At 49.2% G+C, this 22,704-nt stretch overlaps 2 protein-coding genes across 2 annotated transcripts; one reads left to right on the top strand and one right to left on the bottom strand.

The window, feature by feature from the left end:
- Positions 1 to 411: 411 nt before the first annotated feature.
- LOC123170982 (uncharacterized) lies at positions 412 to 2,377 on the top strand. Its single transcript, XM_044588669.1, has 4 exons — positions 412 to 550; positions 1,222 to 1,440; positions 1,515 to 1,882; positions 1,993 to 2,377. The coding sequence occupies exons 1-4, from the start codon at positions 412 to 414 to the stop codon at positions 2,200 to 2,202; spliced, it is 936 nt and encodes a 311-aa protein (XP_044444604.1). The 3' UTR covers positions 2,203 to 2,377.
- LOC123165258 (ATP-dependent zinc metalloprotease FTSH 6, chloroplastic) lies at positions 2,240 to 4,695 on the bottom strand. Its single transcript, XM_044582890.1, has 2 exons — positions 3,138 to 4,695; positions 2,240 to 3,051 (listed from the first exon to the last, which is right to left on the bottom strand). The coding sequence occupies exons 1-2, from the start codon at positions 4,601 to 4,603 to the stop codon at positions 2,469 to 2,471; spliced, it is 2,049 nt and encodes a 682-aa protein (XP_044438825.1). The 5' UTR covers positions 4,604 to 4,695; the 3' UTR covers positions 2,240 to 2,468.
- Between the last annotated feature and the right edge of the window lie 18,009 nt (positions 4,696 to 22,704).

The following is a 22,704-nucleotide window of genomic DNA, read 5'->3' as shown; positions in this document are numbered from 1 at the left end:
GCACGACCGCATCCACCCTCACAACGGCGTTCTTGCGGACGGCGGCGTCCAGCAGGGCGACGGAGCAATGGCCGCCTCTCCTTCCACCAGCGCCAGCCGCCCCTTCTTCCACCTCGCTGGCGTCGGCGGGCCGCTTCTCCGCCTCCACTACCGCCTCCTCTCCCCAAATCCTCTTCTCCTCCCCGTAGTCTGTAGCCCGACGCGCTGTCCTCTACGGCCTAGAGCCCTAGAGCCATGGCGCCACTGGCCAGAGGCGCTGCTCCGCATTGCCGGCCAACCCCCGCAGCCACCGCTCGTGCAGGGTCCAGGCAGAGGTGGGTCGCGGCTGCGGGTGGCACTGGCGGCTAACTCTGGCAGGAGGCCTCCCTGGGTGCGGTCCTCCATGGCGGCGTCCAGCAAGGGGAGGGAGCCATGGCTGCTGGCCACGAGCTCCTGACGTACTCGACGAAGACCGCGCGACGGAAGGGAGCTCCACGGAAGGGCTACTGGCCGCGAGCTCCACGGAAGGGCTACTGGCAGGAGGCCTCCCTGGGTGCGGTCCTCCATGACGGTTTGTTTAGGTGCGGGCCCAACCCGTCATAAACCGGTTTAATTTCTTAGCAATGTGTGTTTTGGGTTTTTTGAAACAGCCGACACCGAAAGTGGTAGTTATCAGGCACAAACAAATTTTTGGTAGTTTTTTGAAACCATAACGCGAAAAGTGGTAATTTTATGCTATTCACTCGTTATCTATAGGCAATGGATAGTTAAAAAATGGAATGGATGGGTGATGAAAGTCTTACAGTTCCAAGAAGTATAAATATCATCTCTGGAAAACAGAACATGCAGACTAGCCGAAAAGTTTTGATTAGCCATACTCAGTGCACGAACCCCCAGGCACGTTCCGCCATTACCAAAACTAATTATTAATTACCACGCAACCCAATCACAGTATTTACTCCCTTTTCTGTAACTCCCGATCCATTAGCTACTCTTGGAATTAATTCCTTGCATGATTTCCGATATTATTAGCCGTTTCCATCTACCTAGTGATACAAGCATTTAAGAGCTGGGTTTGCCTTTCATCCGCTCCATATATACTCCCTCCGTCTCCCATACGAGTATTTGGCAGCCCATGTTCCAGATCTCTCTAGAAAGAATGGATTCCAATGGAGAGCATAGGTAACTTTTTTTCTCTGATTTCATACATCATATGGTTTGACAAAGTAAGATAGTGCACAGGCGTACATCAGAAAGTACTAAGTAGTGCCTTTGTTTTTGCCAAGTTGATTCAGTTCTTCTTTTCGTGTACCAGCTTCTGGCCTTATGGGCCAAGTGTTTGGCATGATAGTTACCTGCTTGAAGACGAGGCGCTCCTCTGCAGTCTACCCTTCCTGAGCTTCGGCTGCCAACCACTGTGCTCTAACAGCCCCGCTGTCGCGCAGAGCAGCAGCCTGCAAGGTACGTTACGCAAAACAACTTCTGTGGTATTTGATTTTAGTGGTAGTTTCTGAAGTTGTAGAGCTCGCATGCAGCTCCCTGTCTTGTTCCTTGCGACACAGGCGAGCTGGATACAAGCTTTGATGATGATCTGCTGAGGTGCTGGGAGGCTATAGAGCAATCTGATGACAGCACAGAAGACAGTGGGAAGGGGTTGCCACTACTGTGTTATGGCGAGGAGAGCGGAGCAGCTTCGAACGCCATGAGAGCAGACCGCGTTAGATCAGAGAGGGTGCTGACATTCGAGCTCGTGTCACAGTACTTCTACATGCCGATCACGCAGGCGGCTCGAGAGCTGAACGTCGGGCTCACCGTTCTGAAGAAGAAATGCAGAGAGCTTGGGATTCCCAGGTGGCCGCATCGCAAGCTGAAGAACTTGCAGACCCTCATCAACGACGTCGAGGTCCCCTCTTTGTCCATACTAGTTTTCCTATCTCTGAATCTGAATCTGCCAGCACTTTACATCCGTTGTTTCTCTGTGTAAATGCTCTGCGATGTCGGTCATGATCGCAGGTCCTGCAGGAGGCAGGCAAGGCGAACGACGGCGAGCAGCTGAGGGCGATGGTGGAGATGCTGGAGCAGGAGAGGCGGCTCCTGGAGCAGAGGCCGTACGTTGAGCTCGAGGAGAAGACGAAGAGGCTTCGGCAGGCCTGCTTCAAGGCCAGCTACAAAAAGAGACGTCTCTTGGTTCTTGAACCTGGGGAGGCATCCAAGTACTATTGATGCAGAGCCCAAGTGTTTCTTCCATGTTTTATTAGAGTCTGGTGCATTTCAGTTTCTACTATGCATCCCTGTGCTCTGGGTGAAGAACACAAATTATGATAGCAGAAGAATTGGGCTAAACACCTGCTTGTATGGCAAAAATTACTACTAGTAGTACTATCAGGCATGTGATGTGAGGCACCATATATACATTCATATTTACATCACGCTATATATGCTAGTATCCTACCACAGTCTGCACTACACAATTCTACTGTTGTGAAGTTTCAAGCAGTGACCATGTCCGTCCTCGCGGCGGTGTCCCTCTGCTCTCTGCCGATGTCGACGTACTCTGACAGGACCGCCCTGAACTCATCGCCGGTGAGCGTCTCCTTCTCCATGAGCACGTCGACCAGCTGGTCGATGGCGGGCCGCGTCCTCCTGACGTGCGCCTTGGCGACCTCGTACGCCTCGTCGATGATGGCCTTCACCGTCCTGTCGATGTCGGCCGCGAGCTTCTCCGACATGGCGTTCCTGGCCAGCATCCGCAGCACCACGTCCCCGCTCTGCGCCGCCTGGTCCGTCAGCGCCCACGGCCCGATCTCCGACATGCCGAACGTGGTCACCATCTGCCGCGCCACCTGCGTCACCTGCTGCAGGTCCCCCGCCGCGCCCGTCGTCACCTCCGGCTCGCCGAAGATCACCTCCTCCGCGGCACGGCCGCCGAGCCCGCCCACGATCCTCGCGAAGATCTGCCGCTTGGACACCAGCGTCGGGTCCTCGCCGGGGAGGAACCACGTCAGGCCCCGCGCCTGCCCCCGCGGGATCAGCGTCACCTTCTGCACCTCGTCGTGCCCCGGCGTCAGCGTCCTGCGGTAGAATCGATCAGTCTTCAGTGCAATCGAGAGAAATAATGGTGTGAGACGAGGAGAGGGATGATGTGCGTGTGTGCTTACGCGCAGACGGCGTGGCCGATCTCGTGGTAGGCGACGAGCATCTTGCTCTTGCCGTCGGTCATGCTGGCGCCCTCGAGGCCGGCGACGATGCGGTCGATGGAGTCGTCGATCTCCTTGACGGAGACGCGGTCCTTGCCGCGGCGGCCGGCGAGGATGGCGGCCTCGTTCATGAGGTTGGCGAGGTCGGCGCCGCTGAACCCGGGCGTGCGCATGGCCACCACGCTGAGGGACACGCCGGGGTCCAGCTTCTTGTTGGCGCTGTGCACCCTGAGGATCTCCTCGCGGCCGCGCACGTCGGGCAGCCCCACGGACACCTGCCGGTCGAAGCGTCCCGGGCGGAGCAGCGCGGCGTCGAGGATCTCCGGCCGGTTCGTGGCGGCGATGACGATGACGCCGCTGTCGCCGCGGAAGCCGTCCATCTCGGTGAGCAGCTGGTTCAGCGTCTGCTCGCGCTCGTCGTTGCCCCCGCCGATGCCCGTGCCGCGCTGCCGGCCGACGGCGTCGATCTCGTCGATGAACACCAGGCACGGCGCGTTGTCCTTGGCCTTGTTGAAGAGGTCCCGCACCCGCGACGCGCCCACGCCCACGAACATCTCGATGAACTCCGACCCGGACAGCGAGAAGAAGGGCACGCCGGCCTCGCCCGCGATCGCCTTGGCCAGCAGCGTCTTCCCCGTTCCCGGCGGGCCGACCAGGAGCACCCCCTTGGGGATCCTTGCCCCCACCGCCGTGAACTTGTCAGGGAACTTGAGGAACTGCACGATCTCCTGGAAGTCCTGCTTCGCCTCGTCCACGCCGGCGATGTCGTCGAACGTGACGCCCGTGTTGGGCTCCATCTGGAACTTGGCCTTGGACCGGCCGAGCCCGAAGGGCAGGCTCGGCCCGCCGCCGGGCGCGTTCATGCCGCCGGACGACCGCAGGAAGAGCGAGGCGAGGAAGAGGAGCGGGAAGCCGAGGTTAAGCAGGAGGCCCAGGACGTCCAGCCCGACGTTGGGCTCCACCGGCTGGGCCGCGAAGTCGACGCCCTTCTCCCGCATCTTCCGGACCAGCTCGGCGGGGAGCCCCGGGAGCTGCACCTTGACGCGGTGCACCCTCGCCAGCGCCGGCTCGTCCACCTCGGCCACGGCCACCGTGCCGTTCTGGAACAGGTCCACCTTCTTGACCGCGCCGGCGTCGAGGTACTCCAGGAACCTGGAGTAGGACATCCGGCTCGACGTCAGCTCCTCCGGCGCCAGCACCGGCGGCTGATCAGCCCGTGCCGGCCTTGCCACGGCGAGCCCGAGTCCCAGCCCCAGCCCGGCGGACTGGAGCAGCCCCCGCCTGCCGAGGAGCCCGGCAGCGTCTGGCGACGGGGGCGTGATCTTGGCGGGAGAGGCCCGCCTCTGCGGCGCTTGCTTGGCGACGTCCTGCGCCTTGCAGACGGGCAGGTGGCTCGTCGTCGTCAGCGACATGGCCGTGGGCGACATGCCAACCTTACATACAAATCGATCAGGCTACTACTGTACTTGGCTAGTGGCAACTGAGCAGAGCAAAATGTGAGTGTGGTGTTGCAGTTCGCTTGTTTTGGAGGGAACGTAGTACGGCGATCCCTCCTGTGTTTAAATAGATTGAGGTCACGGTGACAGCACTGACGCGGTGGTGCTCGTGTGGATGAGAGATCGCTGAAAGTTTGGGGTTTCTCCGGTGGTTTCGTGAGCGTCTTGGTGAGGTTGTCGTGTTCGGCTTCTCGTAGGATCCAGAGACGGCGGTCGGATGGAGAATTCTGGCGCGCAATCCAGGCGGGGGCGGGGCGGGGCAGCCAGTTGGGTGGCCCGCGTCCGGTCACGGCGGCGCACGGTCGCTGTCCCCCGGTGCCGGTGGCGCTATCCACGTCGCGATGCACTCGCACGCACACTTGTTGGGCTCTCCTCGCTCATGGGCTGCACACATGCCCGATGATGGCTGCTGACACAACATGTTCAAGTGGCCTTATCCTAAAAAAAGATGCTCAAGTGGCCTTTTCTATACAAAGGATTTTCATAAAAGAATTGGAGGATTTGAACGAAGTCTTAGAAAGAAAGGAAAAATCTATGTTTGGTCGTTTGATTAGTAGGTGTCGATCCTGTAGCAATTTGGAAATGTTTCTAAATAACCATTTATACTACATTTCATAGGAAATCTACAACCACACCAAATTCTTGGAAATAATTCTTTGTTTTATGTAGTCATCAAATAGACTCGAATCCTGTAGGATTTGCATGCACATGACATTCCATTCATGTGTTTTTCATTCCTGTTTCATTTACTACGAAGCAAAGGGGCCTAAAGGCCAAAAACTACGCATAAACTGATACATAGCAGTGGAAAATCACAATCACACGCATAAGTGACAGAGATTTACCAACCAGAAAAAAATAACTTCTCAAGATTAAGAGTAAGAAATCATGGTCGTAGACCGATTGGTCGACTCTGACTTCGACTGAAAATCAATAGGCTCTTTGGAATATCAAGAGATTTACAGCACTCTCGTCATGTCGACAGCCGACAACAATGCAAACAACTACAAAAGACAATTAACCAAACAACTGTATAGCAAATTTTGGCTCTTCTATAATAAGCCCATCTCCGTTGAATCACTAAAGCAAACAACACAGATCTTCTATATCCAAATAGCTGTCTCCACTAACATATTGCAAGTAGGCCGTCTCAACATGCAACCATATGCATAGAAAATTGTTCATCTCAACATGTAAACATGCATGAAAAATTCTATTATATTGTGCTATTTACATTTGATAAATATTTTTAGTTCTCGTTTCATCAACCAAATCTCAATTAAAGCATATTGCAAAACATTCCTGCAACTACATGTGGGATATCATCTAGTTTTAGTAGACAGAGAAAATTGAGTTATCAACAAACCAAACATATTCTAACTCAATCCATCGTTGTTTGCCTATGCACCCCGTTCTTTAACTGAAATACACTAGCCTCTGATCGCCAACTCGAGGGCAATCTGTCTGGAGCCATCAAATACTAAAAAAAATCACATATCTTCTTTTCACCTTTCTTATGGGTTGTGGTTTTCCTTTTGTGTTCTCTCATCCTCTTACGGTGGCATCCGCTTCCTTCTCTCACATACCACTGCATGGAGGCTATGGATTTCTTCTTCTGCTTCTATAAAGATGTCATCTCAGTCATTAAATTTTTGTAAGACATCTCAGTCATTACATGCAACTGAAATAAATGGTTCACGTGTATTGGACTTGTGGGCTGAAGTTGTGCTCCCAACACACGTTAGCCCAACAATGTGAATGAATTGTTGTTTTTCCTGGTACGGGGTTTTGATTCGTGAGGATGGAAACTTTATGTACTAGATGATACCCCGCACGTTGTTGCGGGTATGTTTTGCAAAAATATTTCAATGAGAATTTGTTGTATGGAACATTAATATTTGAAAGAATACTATTACGACTATATAAATTTGAAAATATCATATGGTTTTATTGTGTTTGATTATTATATAATATAAATATCATCATACAATGGAGATTCTCATACATGTATGCATGTTGTGGTGGCTTCTTATGCATGGTTGCTTGTTGAGGTGAGTCTTTTCTATACATGTTAAATGTTGAGTATGTATGGTTGCATGTTGATAAAAATATGTTAGTGAGGGCTAGATATTTCGATGTATAAGGTCTGTGGGCAACGTTAGGCATCCATGAGGCGAAGAAGAGGAAAACTAACAATCACCTTAACTGTGTGTGTTCATTCAATTGAACCTCAGACATTCTATGTGTGTCTTACACTTGGCACTGCTATGTTTATCTAGTGTGTATCACTTTCCTTGTTGTTGCATTTGGTTGGCTTCAGGCCAACTCTTATCTTATGTAAGCCTCCATCGAAGCTCTCATGTTGCGCAAATGGCATACATGTTGGGTCCTATTGTAAAAAATAAAGTGTTGTCCTTGGTGGCAGAGAAGATGTAGCTCGTAGTGGATAGTTTCCCGAAACCCCACGCTCTGAAAATGAATGAGAAAGTTAGGAGCAGTTTCCAATCGTAACTAGTTTTCGAAACAATTTTGTAGTCATGTTCCTTCAATCTAGTTGGAAAGTTATTGGCACTTGTATCATGGTTCTGTTTGCAATGATGATTGAAAAAATTACCGACACTTCATCCACCACAGAGATTGGTAAAAATAGTTTTGCGGTAACCTTAGAGATAACACTATAAATATTCCACTACCACTACTGCAGGATGCTGCTAACGCAACACTACGATCAGAGACCCTTCGACGAAACTTCGTGCGATGCAATAATCGCAAATGGTGGTGTAAAAGAACCGTCAAAAAAGGTGCAAAATGTTTGTGATGCCGGATGCATCAAACACAGTTCTGATTTTAATTGCGTGTGCGATGCAGGGCATACGGTTCAGTTCAATGAACTGTTTGCGATGAGGCAGGACAAAAGAAACGGGCAGCCAGATGAAGACGTGTGCGATATACATCATACAGTTCACTCGGATAAACTGTTTGTGATGAGGAGGAACAATTGAAGGAAATATGCCCTAGAGGCAATACTAAAGTTGTTATTTATATTTCCTTATATCATGATAAATGTTTATTATTCATGCTAGAATTGTATTAACCGGAAACTTAGTACATGTTTGAATACATAGACATACAGAGTGTCACTAGTATGCCTCTACTTGACTAGCTCGTTGAATCAAAGATGGTTAAGTTTCCTGGCCATGGACATGAGTTGTCATTTGATTAAATGGGATCAAATCATTAGAATGATGTGATTGACTTGACCCATTCCGTTAGCTTAGCATTTGATCGTTTAGTATATTGCTATTGCTTTCTTCATGACTTATACATGTTCCTATGACTATGAGATTATGCAACTCCCGGATACCGGAGGAACACTTTGTGTGCTACCAAACGTCACAACGTAACTGGGTGATTATAAAGGTGCTCTACAGGTGTCTCCGATGGTACTTGTTTAGTTGGCATAGATCGAGAATATTGTCACTCCGATTGTCGGAGAGGTATCTCTGGGCCCTCTCGGTAATGCACATCACTATAAGCCTTGCAAGCAATGTAACTAATGAGTTAGTTGCGGGATGATGCATTACGGAATGAGTAAAGAGACTTGCCGGTAACGAGATTGAACTAGGTATTTGAGATATCGATGATCGAATCTCGGGCAAGTAACATACCGATGACAAAGGGAACAACGTATGTTGTTATGCGGTTTGACCGATAAAGATCTTCATAGAATATGTGGGAGCCAATATGAGCATCCAGGTTCCGCTATTGGTTATTGACTGGAGATGAGTCTCGGTCATGTCTACATAGTTCTCGAACCGTAGGGTCCGCACGCTTAACGTTCGGTGACGATCGGTATTATGAGTTTATGTGTTTTGATGTACCGAAGGTATCTCGGAGTCCCGGATATGATCACGGACATGATGAGGAGTCTCGAAATGGTCGAGACATAAAGATCGATATATTGGATGACTATGTTTGGACATCAGAATGGTTCCGAGTGAGTTCGGGCATATACCGGAGCACCGGGGGGTTACCGGAACCCCCCGGGGAGTATATGGGCCCTAATGGGCTTTAGTGGAGAGAGAGAGAGGGGCAGCCAGGGCAGGCCGCGCCCCCCTCCCCCTCTGGTCCTAATTGGACTAGGAAGGGGGGCGGTACCCCCTTTCCTTCCTCCCTCTCTCCCCCTTCCTTCTCTCCTAGTCCCACTAGGGAAGGGGGGGATCCTACTCCCGGTGGGAGTAGGACTTCCCTTGGGGCGCGCCTAGGAGGCCGGCCCTCTCCCCCTCCTCCTGTCCTTTATATACGGGGGAGGGGGGCACCCCATAGACACAAGTTGATCATTGATCTCTTAGTCGTGTGCGGTGCCCCCCTCCACCATAATCCACCTCGGTCATATCGTCGTAGTGCTTAGGCGAAGCCCTGCGCCAGTAGCTTCATCATCACAGTCATCACGCCGTCGTGCTGACAAAGCTCTCCCTCGACACTCTTTTGGATCGTGAGTTCGTGGGACGTCACCGAGCTGAACGTGTGCAGATCGCGGAGGTGCCGTACGTTCGGTACTAGGATCGGTCGATCGTGAAGACGTACGACTACATCAACCACGTTGTCATAACGCTTCCGCTTTCGGTCTACGAGGGTACGTGGACAACACCCTCCCCTCTTGTTGCTATGCATCACCATGATCTTGCGTGTGCGTAGGAATTTTTTTGAAATTACCACGTTTCCCAACAGTGGCATCCGAGCCAGGTTTATGCGTAGATGTTATATGCATGAGTAGAACACAAGTGAGTTGTGGGCGATAAAAGTCTTACTGCTTACCAGCATGCCATATTTTGATTCGGCGGTATTGTTGGATGAAGTGGCCCAGACCGACATTACGCGTACGCTTACGCGAGACTGGTTCTACCGACGTGCTTCGCACACAGGTGGCTGGCGGGTGTTAGTTTCTCCAACTTTAGTTGAATCAAGTGTGGCTATGCCCGGTCCTTGTTGAAGGTTAAAACAACACATACTTCACGAAAAATCGTTGTGGTTTTGATGCGTAGGTACGAACGGTTCTTGCTCAGCCCGTAGCAGCCACGTAAAACTTGCAACAACAAAGTAGAGGACGTCTAACTTGTTTTTGCAGGGCATGTTGTGATGTGATATGGTCAAGACATGATGCTAAATTTTACTGTATGAGATGATCATGTTTTGTAACGGAGTTACCGACAACTGGCAGGAGCCATATGGTTGTCGCTTTATTGTATGAAATGCAATCGCCATGTAATTGCTTTAATTTATCACTAAGCGGTAGCGATAGTCGTTAGAAGCAATAGTTGGCGAGACGACAACGATGCTACGATGGAGATCAAGGTGTCGCGCCGGTGACGATGGTGATCATGACGGTGCTTTGGAGATGGAGATCAAAGGCACTAGATGATGATGGCCATATCATATCACTTATATTGATTGCATGTGATGTTTATCCTTTATGCATCTTATTTTGCTTAGTTCGACGGTAGCATTATAAGATGATCTCTCACTAAATTTCAAGGTACAAGTGTTCTCCCTGAGTATGCACCGTTGCGAAAGTTCGTCGTGCCGAGACACCACGTGATGATCGGGTGTGATAAGCTCTACGTTCACATACAACGGGTGCAAGCTAGTTTTGCACACGCAGAATACTCAGGTTAAACTTGACGAGCCTAGCATATGCAGATATGGCCTCGAAAAACTGAGACCGAAAGGTCGAGCGTGAATCATATAGTAGATATGATCAACATAGTGATGTTCACCATTGAAAACTACTCCATCTCACGTGATGATCGGACATGGTTTAGTTGATATGGATCACGTGATCACTTACGTGATCATAGGGATGTCTATCTAAGTGGAAGTTATTTAGTAATATGATTAATTGAACTTTAATTTATCATGAACTTAGTACCTGATAGTATTTTGCATGTCTATGTTGTTGTAGATAGATGGCCCGTGATGTTGGTCCATTGAATTTTAATGCGTTCCTAGAGAAAGCTAAGTTGAAAGATGATGGTAGAAACTACACGGACTGGGTCCGTAACTTGAGGATTATCCTCATTGCTGCACAGAAGAATTACGTCCTGGAAGCACCGCTAGATGCCAAACCCGCTGTAGGAGCAACACCAGATGTTATGAACGTCTGGCAGAGCAAAGCTGATGACTACTCGATAGTTCAGTGTGCCATGCTTTACGGCTTAGAACCGGACTTCAACGACGTTTTGAATGTCATGGAGCATATGAGATGTTCCAGGAGTTGATGTTAATATTTCAAGCAAATGCCCGGATTGAGAGATATGAAGTCTCCAATAAGTTCTACAGCTGCAAGATGTTAACATACCGATGATAAAGGGAACAACGTATGTTGTTATGCGGTTTGACCGATAAAGATCTTCGTAGAATATGTGGGAGCCAATATGAGCATCCAGGTTCCGCTATTGGTTATTGACCGGAGATGAGTCTCGGTCATGTCTACATAGTTCTCGAACCCGTAGGGTCCGCACGCTTAACGTTCGATATTATGAGTTTATGTGTTTTGATGTACCGAAGGTAGTTCAGAGTCCCGGATATGATCACGGACATGACGAGGAGTCTCGAAATGGTCGAGACATAAAGATCGATATATTGGATGACTATGTTTGGACATCGGAATGGTTCCGATTGAGTTCGGGCATATACCGGAGCACCGGGGGGTTACCGGAGCCCCCCGGGGAGTATATGGGCCCTAATGGGCTTTAGTGGAGAGAGAGAGAGGGGCAGCTAGGGCAGGCGGCATGCCCCCTCCCCCTCTGGTCCGAATTGGACTAGGAAGTGGGGGGGGGGGGCGCCCCCCTTTCCTTCCTCCCTCTCTCCCCCTTCCTTCTCTCCTAGTCCAACTAGGGAAGGGGGGGGGGAATCCTACTCCCGGTGGGAGTAGGACTCCCCTTGGGGCGCGCCTAGGAGGCCAACCCTCTCCCCCTCCCGCACTCCTTTATATACGGGGGAGGGGGCACCCCATAGACACAAGTTGATCATTGATCTCTTAGCCATGTGCGGTGCCCCCCTCCACCATAATCTACCTCGTTCATATCGTCGTAGTGCTTAGGAGAAGCCCTATGCCGGTAGCTTCATCATCACCGTCATCACGCCGTCGTGCTGACGTAGCTCTCCCACGACACTCTGCTGGATCGTGAGTTCGTGGGACGTCGCCGAGCTGAACGTGTGCAGATCGCGGAGGTGCCGTACGTTCGGTACTAGGATCGGTCGATCGTGAAGACGTACGACTACATCAACCGCGTTGTCATAACGCTTCTGCTTTAGGTCTACGAGGGTACATGGACAACACTCTCCCCTCTCGTTGCTATGCATCACCATGATCTTGCGTGTGCGTAGGATTTTTTTTGAAATTACTACGTTTCCCAACAACAATAGAAACGGGCAGCTAGATAAAGGTGTGTGATTGAGGGCATACGCTTCAGAAGGATTAACTGTCTGCGATTAGGCAACAGAACAGAAATGGGTCAGCTAGATGGATCAGATCTCCGGCAAGGCGAGGTTGCAGGACGACATGAAAGCCTCTTTTGAACAGGCTACCGGCGTCATCCAACAACTAAATGAGAGCAATGCGAAGCTCCTGGCCGAGCGCGACCTGCTGAGGGCGAAGATCGTCAGAAGTGTGGAGCAGCAGGATGAGACCACTGCTTTGTTGAAGAGGACCGGCGTCATCGTCGAGAAACTTATGGACGAGAATGCCATGCCGCGCATCGAGCGCAGAAGGCTGGTGGAGGAATCCGTGGATGCTCTCAAGCAGCATCTTGAGGACAAGAAAGAGCTCATCGCCACTCACGCGGAGACTAGTTCCCGCGGCCTGCAGCAACGCATCAAGAAAGTAGAGATCAACGAGCCAGATTGTTGTCTTCCTTCTTCTTTTGCCCTTGTGTATTTCGGGTGTTGTCGCATTGTCTTTTTTTTAATTATGTTCCTCTAACGCCCACGATGCGGCTATATCTCCCACGTGTCGAGGCATGACTTGGAGGCATAACCGCATGGTGGTTTTGTCGCAAGAAGGGTCATCTTCACACAGTCCCATGTAATGAACAAGAATGGGATAAAGAGTTGGCTTACAATCGCCACTTCACACAATACATTAATTAAACATACATCATCCAAAATACACACATAGTCCGACTACGGACAAATCCAAATAAAAGAAGATAATCCCAAATGCTAGGTCCCTGATCGTCCCAATTGGGCTCCACTACTGATCAACAGGAAACGAAACATAGTAACGATCAAAGGTCCTCCTCGAGCTCCCACTTGAGCCTGGTTGTGTCACCTGCACTGGTATCATCGGCACCTGCAACTGTTTTGGTAGAATCTGTGAGTCACGAGGACTCAGCAATCTCACACCCGCGAGATCAAGACTATTTAAGCTTATAGGAAGGATGGGGTAATGAGGTGGAGCTGCAGCAAGCACTAAACATATATGGTGGCTAACATACGCAAATAAGAGCGAGAAGAGGAGCAACGCAACAGTCGCGAAGCTAGAAGTGATCAAGAAGTGATCCTGAAACTGCTTACGTTCATACATAACCCAAACCGTGTTCACTTCCCGGACTCCGCCGAAAAGAGACCATCACGGCTACACACGCGGTTGATGCATTTTAATTAAGTCAAGTGTCAAGTTCTCTACAACCGGACATTAACAAATTCCCATCTGCCACATAACCGCGGGCACGGCTCTCGAAAGTTTATACCCTGCAGGGGTGTCCCAACTTAGCCCATCACAAGCTCTCACGGTCAACGAAGGATATTCCTTCTCCCGGGAAGACCCGATCAGGCTCCGGATCCCGGTTACAAGACATTTCGACAATGGTAAAACAAGACCAGCAAGACCACCCGACTGTGCCGACAAATCCCGATAGGAGCTGCACATATCTCGTTCTGAGGGCACAACGGATGAGCAATCCGTACAACTAAAACCAAGCCTCAAGTTTCCCCGAGGTGGCGCTGCAAAGGGCTCTAGTTTGGACCAACACTCAAAGGAGCACTGGCCCGGGGGGGGGGGGTTAAAATAAAGATGACCCTTGAGTCTGCAGAACCCAAGGGAAAAAGGCTTAGGTGGCAAATGTTAAAACCAAGGTTGGGCCTTGCTGGAGGAGTTTTATTCAAGGCAAGCTGTCAAGGGGGTCCCATAAATCACCCAACCGCGTAAGGAACACAAAACAAGTAACATAACACCGGTATGACGGAAACTAGGGCGGCAGGAGTGGAACAAAACACCAGGCATAAGGCCGAGCCTTCCACCCTTTACCAAGTATATAGATGCATTAATTAAGATAAGAGATACTGTGAATCCCAACATATCCATGTTCCAACATGGAACAATCTTCATCTTCGCCTGCAACTAGCAACGCTATAAGAGGGGCTGAGCAAAAGCGGTAACATAGCCAAACAACGGTTTGCTAGGAAAGGTGGGTTAGAGGCTTGACATGGCAATATGGGAGGCATGATATAGCAAGTGGTAGGTAGCGCGGCATAGCAATAGAACGAACAACTAGCAAGCAAAGATAGAAGTGATATCGAGGGTATGGTCATCTTGCCTGAAATCCCGCTAGGAAGAAGAACGAGTCCATGAAGAAGACAAACGGATGTAGTCGAACGAGTCCTCACAACTCCGGAACGAAACCAAAGCTAATGAGAGAAGCAACCCGGAAAGAAACAAACAACATAGTAAACAACCACCACATACACATGGCATGATGCACAAACAAGTATGATGCATGTCCGATTTAATGAGGCATGGCATGGCAAAGTACAACAAACAACACTACAAATTAAGTGGAGCTCAATATGCAACGAGTTGCATATTGACGAAACACCACATCAATTATTTAGTTCTCTCACGTTTATGTACCCAAAAATATTAAATGTTATTAAACATGGCAAGAGGTGAAGCATAACTAAACTGACTATTTAGGCAAGTTTAAATGAGGCCGGAAATAACAAACAACAATTCCGGAAAATCCCTATATGCAAATTTAGCAATTTAATGGAAACAAAAAATATAAACATTTTAAATGTTGTTAACATGATGCGGATGACATATGCAAGTTTTATGCAATTTAATGAAAATATTGACTTGAGCATGTTATGAAGCATTTGGTCACCATGACGAAATGAAAGGGTGCCACGGCGACGATAATGGACATGGTGCCACGGCAACATTCCGGTTCCGACAACTCGTTGAGATATCGGTGCAAAAGAAGCAGGTGTGCGGATGTGCGGAACATGCTAGAGATGGTGGGGTGATCCCAGTTATCGGGTTCCCACGGTTCGACGGCATGGAAAACGAGAAGGAACGTGCAACGTCAATCGCATACGGTGAAAACATGCGGTTCATCTCATACAACAAACATGCATTCGGTCCACGGGCGGTAGTTCCGGTGGTTATACCTTCGAAGCATGCGTTTAGGACGGTTTGGGTTCGATGCGGCATAGATGTACATGGGTCGTAGAGGAACTTGGCGTATCCGGGGGCTCCGGATGTCGTGGTACTTGGTAAATCTGCGAAGTCATACACATTCAAGAAGAAACTTATGCGGCGTCGTGGAACTTGGCGCATCCAAAGGGTACTTGACGGGTCCGAGGTCTCCGGCCGTAGTGGTACTTGCTGTTATATGTAGTCGAACTTGAGGTGCTCCTGGCGTCGGACTTGCGGCGTTGGACAGAACCATGGCGAGGTTCAGCAGCTACCCCACGTCCATGACGAAAAACGAAGCTCGGGCAGGGAGTCGAAGCAGCAAGCAGGGCGTGTGTTGAGCAACAGCACAACATCAGCAGAGGCCATGGCGACATGGGGCCTTGGGCGCCATCGGGGTGGAAGGCGAACTCGGGGTCCGGCAGCAGCAAGGCAACAAGGACGAGGCTCGTCGGGGCAGCAGGGCGGAAGGCGGAGCAGAGGCGTGGCACTGGAGCTTGAGGGCGCGGGGCAGCGACGGCGGTTTGCTGAGGAAGGCCGGCGAGGCATGGAGGTCGAGGTCGCCAAGGAAGGGAGGCAGCAGGGGCACGGCGACGCTGATGGCCTCGCGGGCCATGCCAGGCGATGGGCGCGGCTTGGGGAGGCGCACGCAATGCAAAGGCCTTTGACGGCGAGGCGTCGACCCGGGGAAGCGGATCGGGAGGATGGGACAGGTAGGCTGGCGGCACTGGAGGAGGGAAGGCTGCAGGGCCCGCGATGGTTGACGACGAGGGCAGCAAGGAGGAGGTCAGGCGCCGGGGTCTCGCGGTGGAGGCGGCGAGGGGATCGGGTGCAGGGAGCTCCTCTCCCTGGCTCGATGTGTGCGTGTGTGTGAGTGGCGGCGGTGTGGGAGGACGAGAGGGAGAGATCGAGAGGAGGGGGGGTCAGGGCTAGGGTTATAGGCGCGGCTGGGCCTTGGGCCAAATGGACTGCGGGGAAGCAGGCCAGCCTGGCTGCTGGGCTCTCTTCTCTCTCTCACTCTAAAGAAATAAGAAAAAACAGAGAAAAGAAAGAAAAGAAAGAGAGGTTAGGGGAAGAAGTTGGAAACGCGGATAATTTTCCCGGACTCACAAAAATGAGCTTGATCCAAGAAAATAGAAGTTGGCACGAATGCAAGATTTAAATTCAAACTCATTTGAATTTAATTCAAATGGTTTTACTAGGACAAGGTTTAGGAGTGGTAAAAATGTTGAGATTTTTTGGTGGAGCTCCGGAAAGTGAAGAAATAATTTAGGGCAAAGTTTGGAGACCAAACTTGAAGCAGAAAAGGCACGGAATTATTTTGCAAGTGTGTTATGGTTAATTCCAAAGTTAATGAAATATTTTAATATAGCTCCCTAATAATATTGGGAGACTTTTATATGTTGTAAAGAGAAATCACCATGTGCACTTCCCTCGATTTAAATGGATCGAAGATCCATGCAATTTATTTAGTTGAGTTTTTGAAAGGGGTGCAAGATGACATGATGCAATGCAAGAGATGACATGATGAATGCAACAAAGCAATTGAAACACATGGCGAAACTTGAAATACATGGAAGGCATCTGAAGCATCGGTCTCGGGGTGTCACAACACTCCTCCACTTACAAGAGATCCCGTCCCGAGATCTAGGATGGGATCGAAGAGAAGCGGAAGAGTAAGAGGTAAACAAAGTTGCTTCTTTGACAAAAGAGTGAAACCAACGAACCTTGAGAGGTTGGCAAAATTGAAAGAAAGAATACAACGGAGATGAACGAGATTGAAAAGCACCGTTAGAAAAGAGGAACAAGGAACATTATGAGAACCTTGTGGGTTGAAAGACATGAAACAAGGGCTTAATGAACCAAAAGAATATGAAACCACATCGGTATAACGAGATAGCCAAGGAACAAGAATGACATAATTTGACAGCACTCTGGTTGAACATGGAATGAATAGAACAATAACTTGAGAAGATGGAAATAACTTGAATAGAACAATGCTCATGTTAAATGGATAAGCACGGAAAAGAACATGATCTTGACAAAATGAGACGATGTGTCAAAGAGAGCAATACAACAATGCCTCCGGTAGAAATGAAAGAATGCAATGAAAAGAACGAAGAAGAAAACAACATGTTGTACCTCAAGTGAATTTGAGAGAGCATCCTTAAAAGAAGGATAGAACGGAGTTGTTGGAAAACTCAACAGCGAAAAGAATAAGCTTGTTGTGGGCTTATGGAAAACAACTCAAAACTTAGAGGTGAATACATGCCACTACGGAAAACAATTGATTGCTTGAGAGCAACACGGAGATGAAAACTTGATTCGCCGAGAGAATAGGAGAAAAACTTGGATCATTGATAAGCACCACGAATAGCAACATTCCCAATGGAAGGCTTTAGGTGAAATATAACCCCAAGATAACTCCAATGAAGATATTGATGGGTTGCAAAGGATCTCCTGAACGAAGAGAAAAATGATGGGTTTAAATATCTCATTCTTAACAACTTTCGAATCATGAAACACGAAGTGAAATTGTCAAGAATGACATAAGACCACCTCAAGAGGTAGAAAGAATTGCACTTCGGAATGCGAGATGAAGAATGGTTGAACTCCTCAGGACAAAACATGTGTTGAACACCATCTTTATTTTAGAGTATAGCTTGGCGGATCTTAGCTTCGAGAGAATTCTTGAAGAACACTTGAAGAATGAAAGGAACCCTTGACGAACCACCATGTAGAGCCTCCATGAAGAACTCCGGTAATAAAGGATGATAAAAAGAAAGAAAAGAGAAGTTGAAAGAATAAGGTGAAGTCTTGCAATGATTTAGATGGAGCTTTAGGACGATATAATGAGAAAACTTTGAACTCCGGAAAGAAAAGATGAAGCATCTCGAACCGAGAAATTGATACCATTACGAACTCCGGAAGAAGGAATTAATCACTTGGATGAAACAACAACAAGAATTATGTTATGCTTATCCTTCACAAATTTAGATTGATGACAAGCAACGGATTTGGCATACTACTTATTCTCGTAGAAAGGATTAAGAGAGACATAGCGCAAACTTGAGAAGGTCTTGATGGAACCACCGGTAGGATTTGGAAACAACGAATGAATTGATATGATAACGAAGGAATAGAAATCTTGAATGAACCACCGTAAGAATTGAAAACGAACGAAGTAAAGGGATGAATCACTGGTAAGAATTTGAAAACGAACGAAGATACTTGGGGAAATTTAGATACAAGAGAATGAAAGAGTTGACTAGGGAATACTTGAGCGATGCACGGGTAAGATTTGGAGAACGAGAGCTGAAAGCTGAAATGAGTAATTCTGAGATGATGAGTTCCAGAGAATCAAACTGAAAAGACTCCTGAATTGCTTCGGATGGGTGAAAAGAATTCTCACAGTCAAAAACAATTATGAGAGGATGGCAACAAGTTAGAACCACGCATCTTCAAGAGAATGGACAAGATTTAAGGGAAACTCTTCTTCGGTCTTCAAAATCCAAGAATGACGACGAGAAACCACCATGAATTGTTGAGATACTCCGGGATGAAAATTAGAAAGGTTGAACCAACAATGAAAAGAATTTGAAAGCGATCTTGGAGAAGGAATATGACTGATGATACTTCATTCTTACATCAAACTTCGAAAAGAATTTGGGAATAGCTCCGGGGAAATTAGAAGAGTCAGGTAAGGAAAAGACCTGTGGGTTAGGGCACACTCCAAAGAAACACCATTGAATGATTAAAAGAGAGATTGCACTAGTTGAATTAAATGGCTTGAATGAGATAACAACCTCGAAATAGCTTGGACGGATTAGGAATGAAAACATGAATCTCCTGAGGCATCTTCAGCACTCCGGAACAATTGAATCGCACGCGAAGAATGATTAAGAGTTGCACCGGCATGAGAAAACATTTGAAACGAGGAAAGGGTATGATCGACAAAGCTTGAATTGAATCCACCGGAGAAGAAAAAAGAGCGAAGAATGATAAACTTGAAGCTCCGTTAGTATCTTCATGGGAAATCACCGGATAAGAACATTGAAAGAAAAAAATGAAGAGACTTCGCATCAATAAAAAGGATACTTGATTAAGAAATCTGAGTCCTTGAAGAAAAGGGTGGGAGGGCGGGAAAACAAAGACAACTTGGGGCATATGGAACAAAGAACGTTGGGACAGGGAGGCTGGCGGCGCTGGAGGAGGGAAGGCTGCAGGGGCAGCGATGGTCGACGACGAGGGCAGCAAGGAGGAGGTCAGGCGCCGGGGTGTCACGGTGGAGGCGGCGAGGGGATCGGGTGTAGGGAGCTCCTCTCCCTAGCTCGATGTGTGCGTGTGTGTGAGTGGCGGCGGTGTGGGAGGACGAGAGGGAGAGATCGAGAAGAGGGGGGTCAGGGCTAGGGTTATAGGCGCGGCTGGGCCTTGGGCCAAATGGACTGCGGGGAAGCAGGCCGGCCTGGCTGCTAGGCTCTCTTCTCTCTCTCACTCTAAAGAAAGAAGAAAAAACAGAGAAAAGAAAGAAAAGAAAGAGAGGTTTGGGGAAGAAGTTGGACACGTGGATAATTTTCCCGGAGTCACAAAAATGAGCCTGATCCAAGAAAATAGAAGTTGGCACGAATGCAAGATTTAAATTCAAACTCATTTGAATTTAATTCAAATGGTTTGAACTAGGACATGGTTTAGGAGTGTCCAAAATGTTGAGATTTTTGGTGGAGCTCCGGAATGTGAAGAAAGAATTTAGGGCAAAGTTTGGAGACCAAACTTGAAGCAGAAAAGGCACGGAATTATTTTGCAAGTGTGTTATGAATTCCAAAGTTAATGAAATATTTTAATATAGCTCCCTAATAATATTGGGAGACTTTTATATGTTGTAAAGAGAAATCACCATGTGCATTTCCCTCGATTAAATGGATCGAAGATCCATGCAATTTATTTAGTTGAGTTTTTAAAAGGGTTGCAAGATGACATGATGCAATGCAAGAGATGACATGATGAATGCAACAAAGCAATTGAAACACACGGCAAAACTCGAAATACATGGAAGGCATCTGAAGCATCGGTCTCGGGGCGTCACAGTTCCTAAATATGTAAGACAATTATTATCCGCTGTCATCGTCCTTATATTGATCATGCTTGCTATAAGTCGCAGTCGATGATATATAGGTCCGTCGGATCTTACATCAAGATCCGTGCAAAACTTTCTTTTCAGATTTTCATTTTTCTCTCTTAAATCTCAGTCTAGTGAGACATATAGCCACGCCATAGAACAGGGGCTCGGGTGCCATTAATGGAGACGTTGGGAGGGAGGTGCGCGGCGGGTAGAGGTCAAATGGATCTCCTCCCGATGAGCACGCGCAGGGGTCTGATCGCACGCCTCCCGTACTCAAATAGCTACCCCGCACGACACCTCCTAGCCAATAAAAAAGGAATGCATGGCGGCACGTAATTGGTAAGTAGAACGCCCACGGTTTCAATAATACTTGTGTTTCCAATTTGTAACGTGATAGCACTTGTTCCAAAATGACTTTGTTGATTGTTAATGTGTGTGCCTTTGCAAATCGGACAGAAAAATTACCACAGCATGTTGGTGCCACGTCATGACACCATGCCAAGTTTCATGATTTTCAGGCGTGTTTTGGATTTACAGGAATTTAAAAACCAAATTTCCCAATCTTTCCGGCCGAGCCATGATGACCCACAAGTATAGGGGATCTATCGTAGTCCTTTCGATAAGTAAGAGTGTCGAACCCAACAAGGAGCAGAAGGAAATGACAAGCGGTTTTCAGTAAGGTATTCTCTGCAAGCACTGAAATTATCGGTAACAGATAGTTTTGTGATAAGGTAATTTGTAACGGGTAACAAGTAATAAAAGTAAATAAGGTGCAGCAAGATGGCCCAATCCTTTTTGTAGCAAAGGACAATGTCGGATGTGGTGTTCCGGCAAACCCTTAAGGTTCGAACACTGGGGTGCGCGCGAAGTCTTTCCCTCCTACCGATCTACGCCCTAGCTCGCTAAGATCTCGCGGACGAACTCGACGAACTCGCAACACAGAAAGACACGAGGTTTATACTAGTTCGGGCCACCGTTGTGGTGTAATACCCTACTCCAGTGTGGTGGTGGTGGCTTGCCTCTAGGGCTGATGATGAATAGTACAAGGGAAGAACAGCCTCCTGAGGTTGAGGTGTTCTTGTGGCTAGGGCTCTCGATCGGGTTGGATCAAGCTAAGATGAGATGATCCTCTACTATGGTGGCTAGCTCTACTTATATAGGCCCTGGTCCTCTTCCCAAATATCGAGCGGGAAGGGAGCCAACAACGGCTGGCAAATTTGAAGGGGGACGGCTAGTACAAGCTATCCTGACAAAAGCGGTCTTCGCCTGCGAAAAGCTCTGGTGGTGACGCCGTCTTGGGCTCCACGATGACCTCCGTCTTGCCTTCCTCCTGGTCTTGGTCTCGTTGCACCAATATAGCAACCTTTGCCTGATGCCTCGGTACTCTTCGCCTGCGCTGGCCTCCTTAGCACCAAAGAGGAAATAAGGACGCTGCGCACGCTGGCGCCCGCCTGGTGCCCGCCTGGTGTCGTTCGTCATGGATCACGTCACGAGAGCCTCGTGAGGTTTGCCCCGCCTTGATATATCTGCTCCTCGTGAGCCTTCCTGGCTAGACCACTCCAGAGGAGGTCTTGCGTCGTCCGCCTCGCGAGGTTTGGACCCTCGCGAGGGTCTTGGATGCCTTGTTGATGAAGATGGGCCGTACGGCCTGCTGGCTTAGCCACACTGTGGGCCGCAGGCAGGCAAGTCTAGGGACCCCTGTTCCCAGAACGCCGACAGTAGCCCCCGGGCCCAAGGTGCGCTCGGGCTTGGCTTCGTGGCGAAGCCAAGGGTCAAGTTCGGAGCACCGCGGGCCCCAAAAGCCTACGGTCTCAGTTGACGCGTGGCGATTGATTGGACGTGGGCGTCTCCGCTTCCCCACGCTGCCTCGGCAACTGCACGACTTGACAAGTCCCTGCGACATGCAAGGAAAACCATCATTACCTGCTATCGTGGGAGACGCCGGTTGGCCTTTTCTTGCTATAAATGGGGAGGGGGCGGAGCCCCCGTCGCCCATCTCTTCCTCGCTTGCTTGCTTCTTCCTCCCCGCTCCACTGCTGACAACAATGGCGCCTGTCAGAAGGTTTACTGCCAAAGAGAAAGGAAAGGCTCCTGGTGACGATCCGGGGCCACTTCCGCCGAAGAAGAGGTCGATCCATCGCCGTGATGAAGTGGCGATGTAGGTGGTGTCGAGGCCTTGGTGCGAGCAGCCTCCTCCGGGGTACCCGCTACCCTTGTACGCCCGAGCCGAGGGCTCGGGAGGACGGAGTGAAGAGCAACGCCGTCCGCGCCGTGTCCGGGGTCGCCGCGCCACTGCCCCTGGGATCTACGCCGCGGACTCCTCGCGCGAGTTGGTGCTGTGGGCGCCGATGCCTCCAAGCTCCTGGATCCGCTTCCCGCGGTTCTTTTCCGATGTGATGCCGCCGAGGGGGCCTCTCGAGCTCTGGTTGCAGCACG

The sequence above is a fragment of the Triticum aestivum genome, chromosome 7D (assembly GCF_018294505.1).
Source record: "Triticum aestivum cultivar Chinese Spring chromosome 7D, IWGSC CS RefSeq v2.1, whole genome shotgun sequence".
Classification (NCBI taxonomy): domain Eukaryota; kingdom Viridiplantae; phylum Streptophyta; class Magnoliopsida; order Poales; family Poaceae; genus Triticum; species Triticum aestivum.
The sequence above is the reverse complement of the archived record's forward strand: the minus strand, read 5'-3'. Positions and strand labels throughout refer to the sequence as shown.

Excerpts from the sequence above, each read along its gene's own strand:
- LOC123165258 (XM_044582890.1), bottom strand. The coding sequence starts at position 4,603 with ATGTCGCCCACGGCCATGTCGCTGACGACGACGAGCCACCTGCCCGTC. Across the intron at positions 3,052-3,137 it reads ATCGGCCACGCCGTCTGCGC|GACGCTGACGCCGGGGCACG; the intron begins GTAAGCACACAC and ends ATTCTACCGCAG.
- LOC123170982 (XM_044588669.1), top strand. The coding sequence starts at position 412 with ATGGCTGCTGGCCACGAGCTCCTGACGTACTCGACGAAGACCGCGCGA. Across the intron at positions 551-1,221 it reads GGGTGCGGTCCTCCATGACG|GCGTACATCAGAAAGTACTA; the intron begins GTTTGTTTAGGT and ends GATAGTGCACAG. Across the intron at positions 1,441-1,514 it reads GCAGAGCAGCAGCCTGCAAG|CTCCCTGTCTTGTTCCTTGC; the intron begins GTACGTTACGCA and ends GCTCGCATGCAG.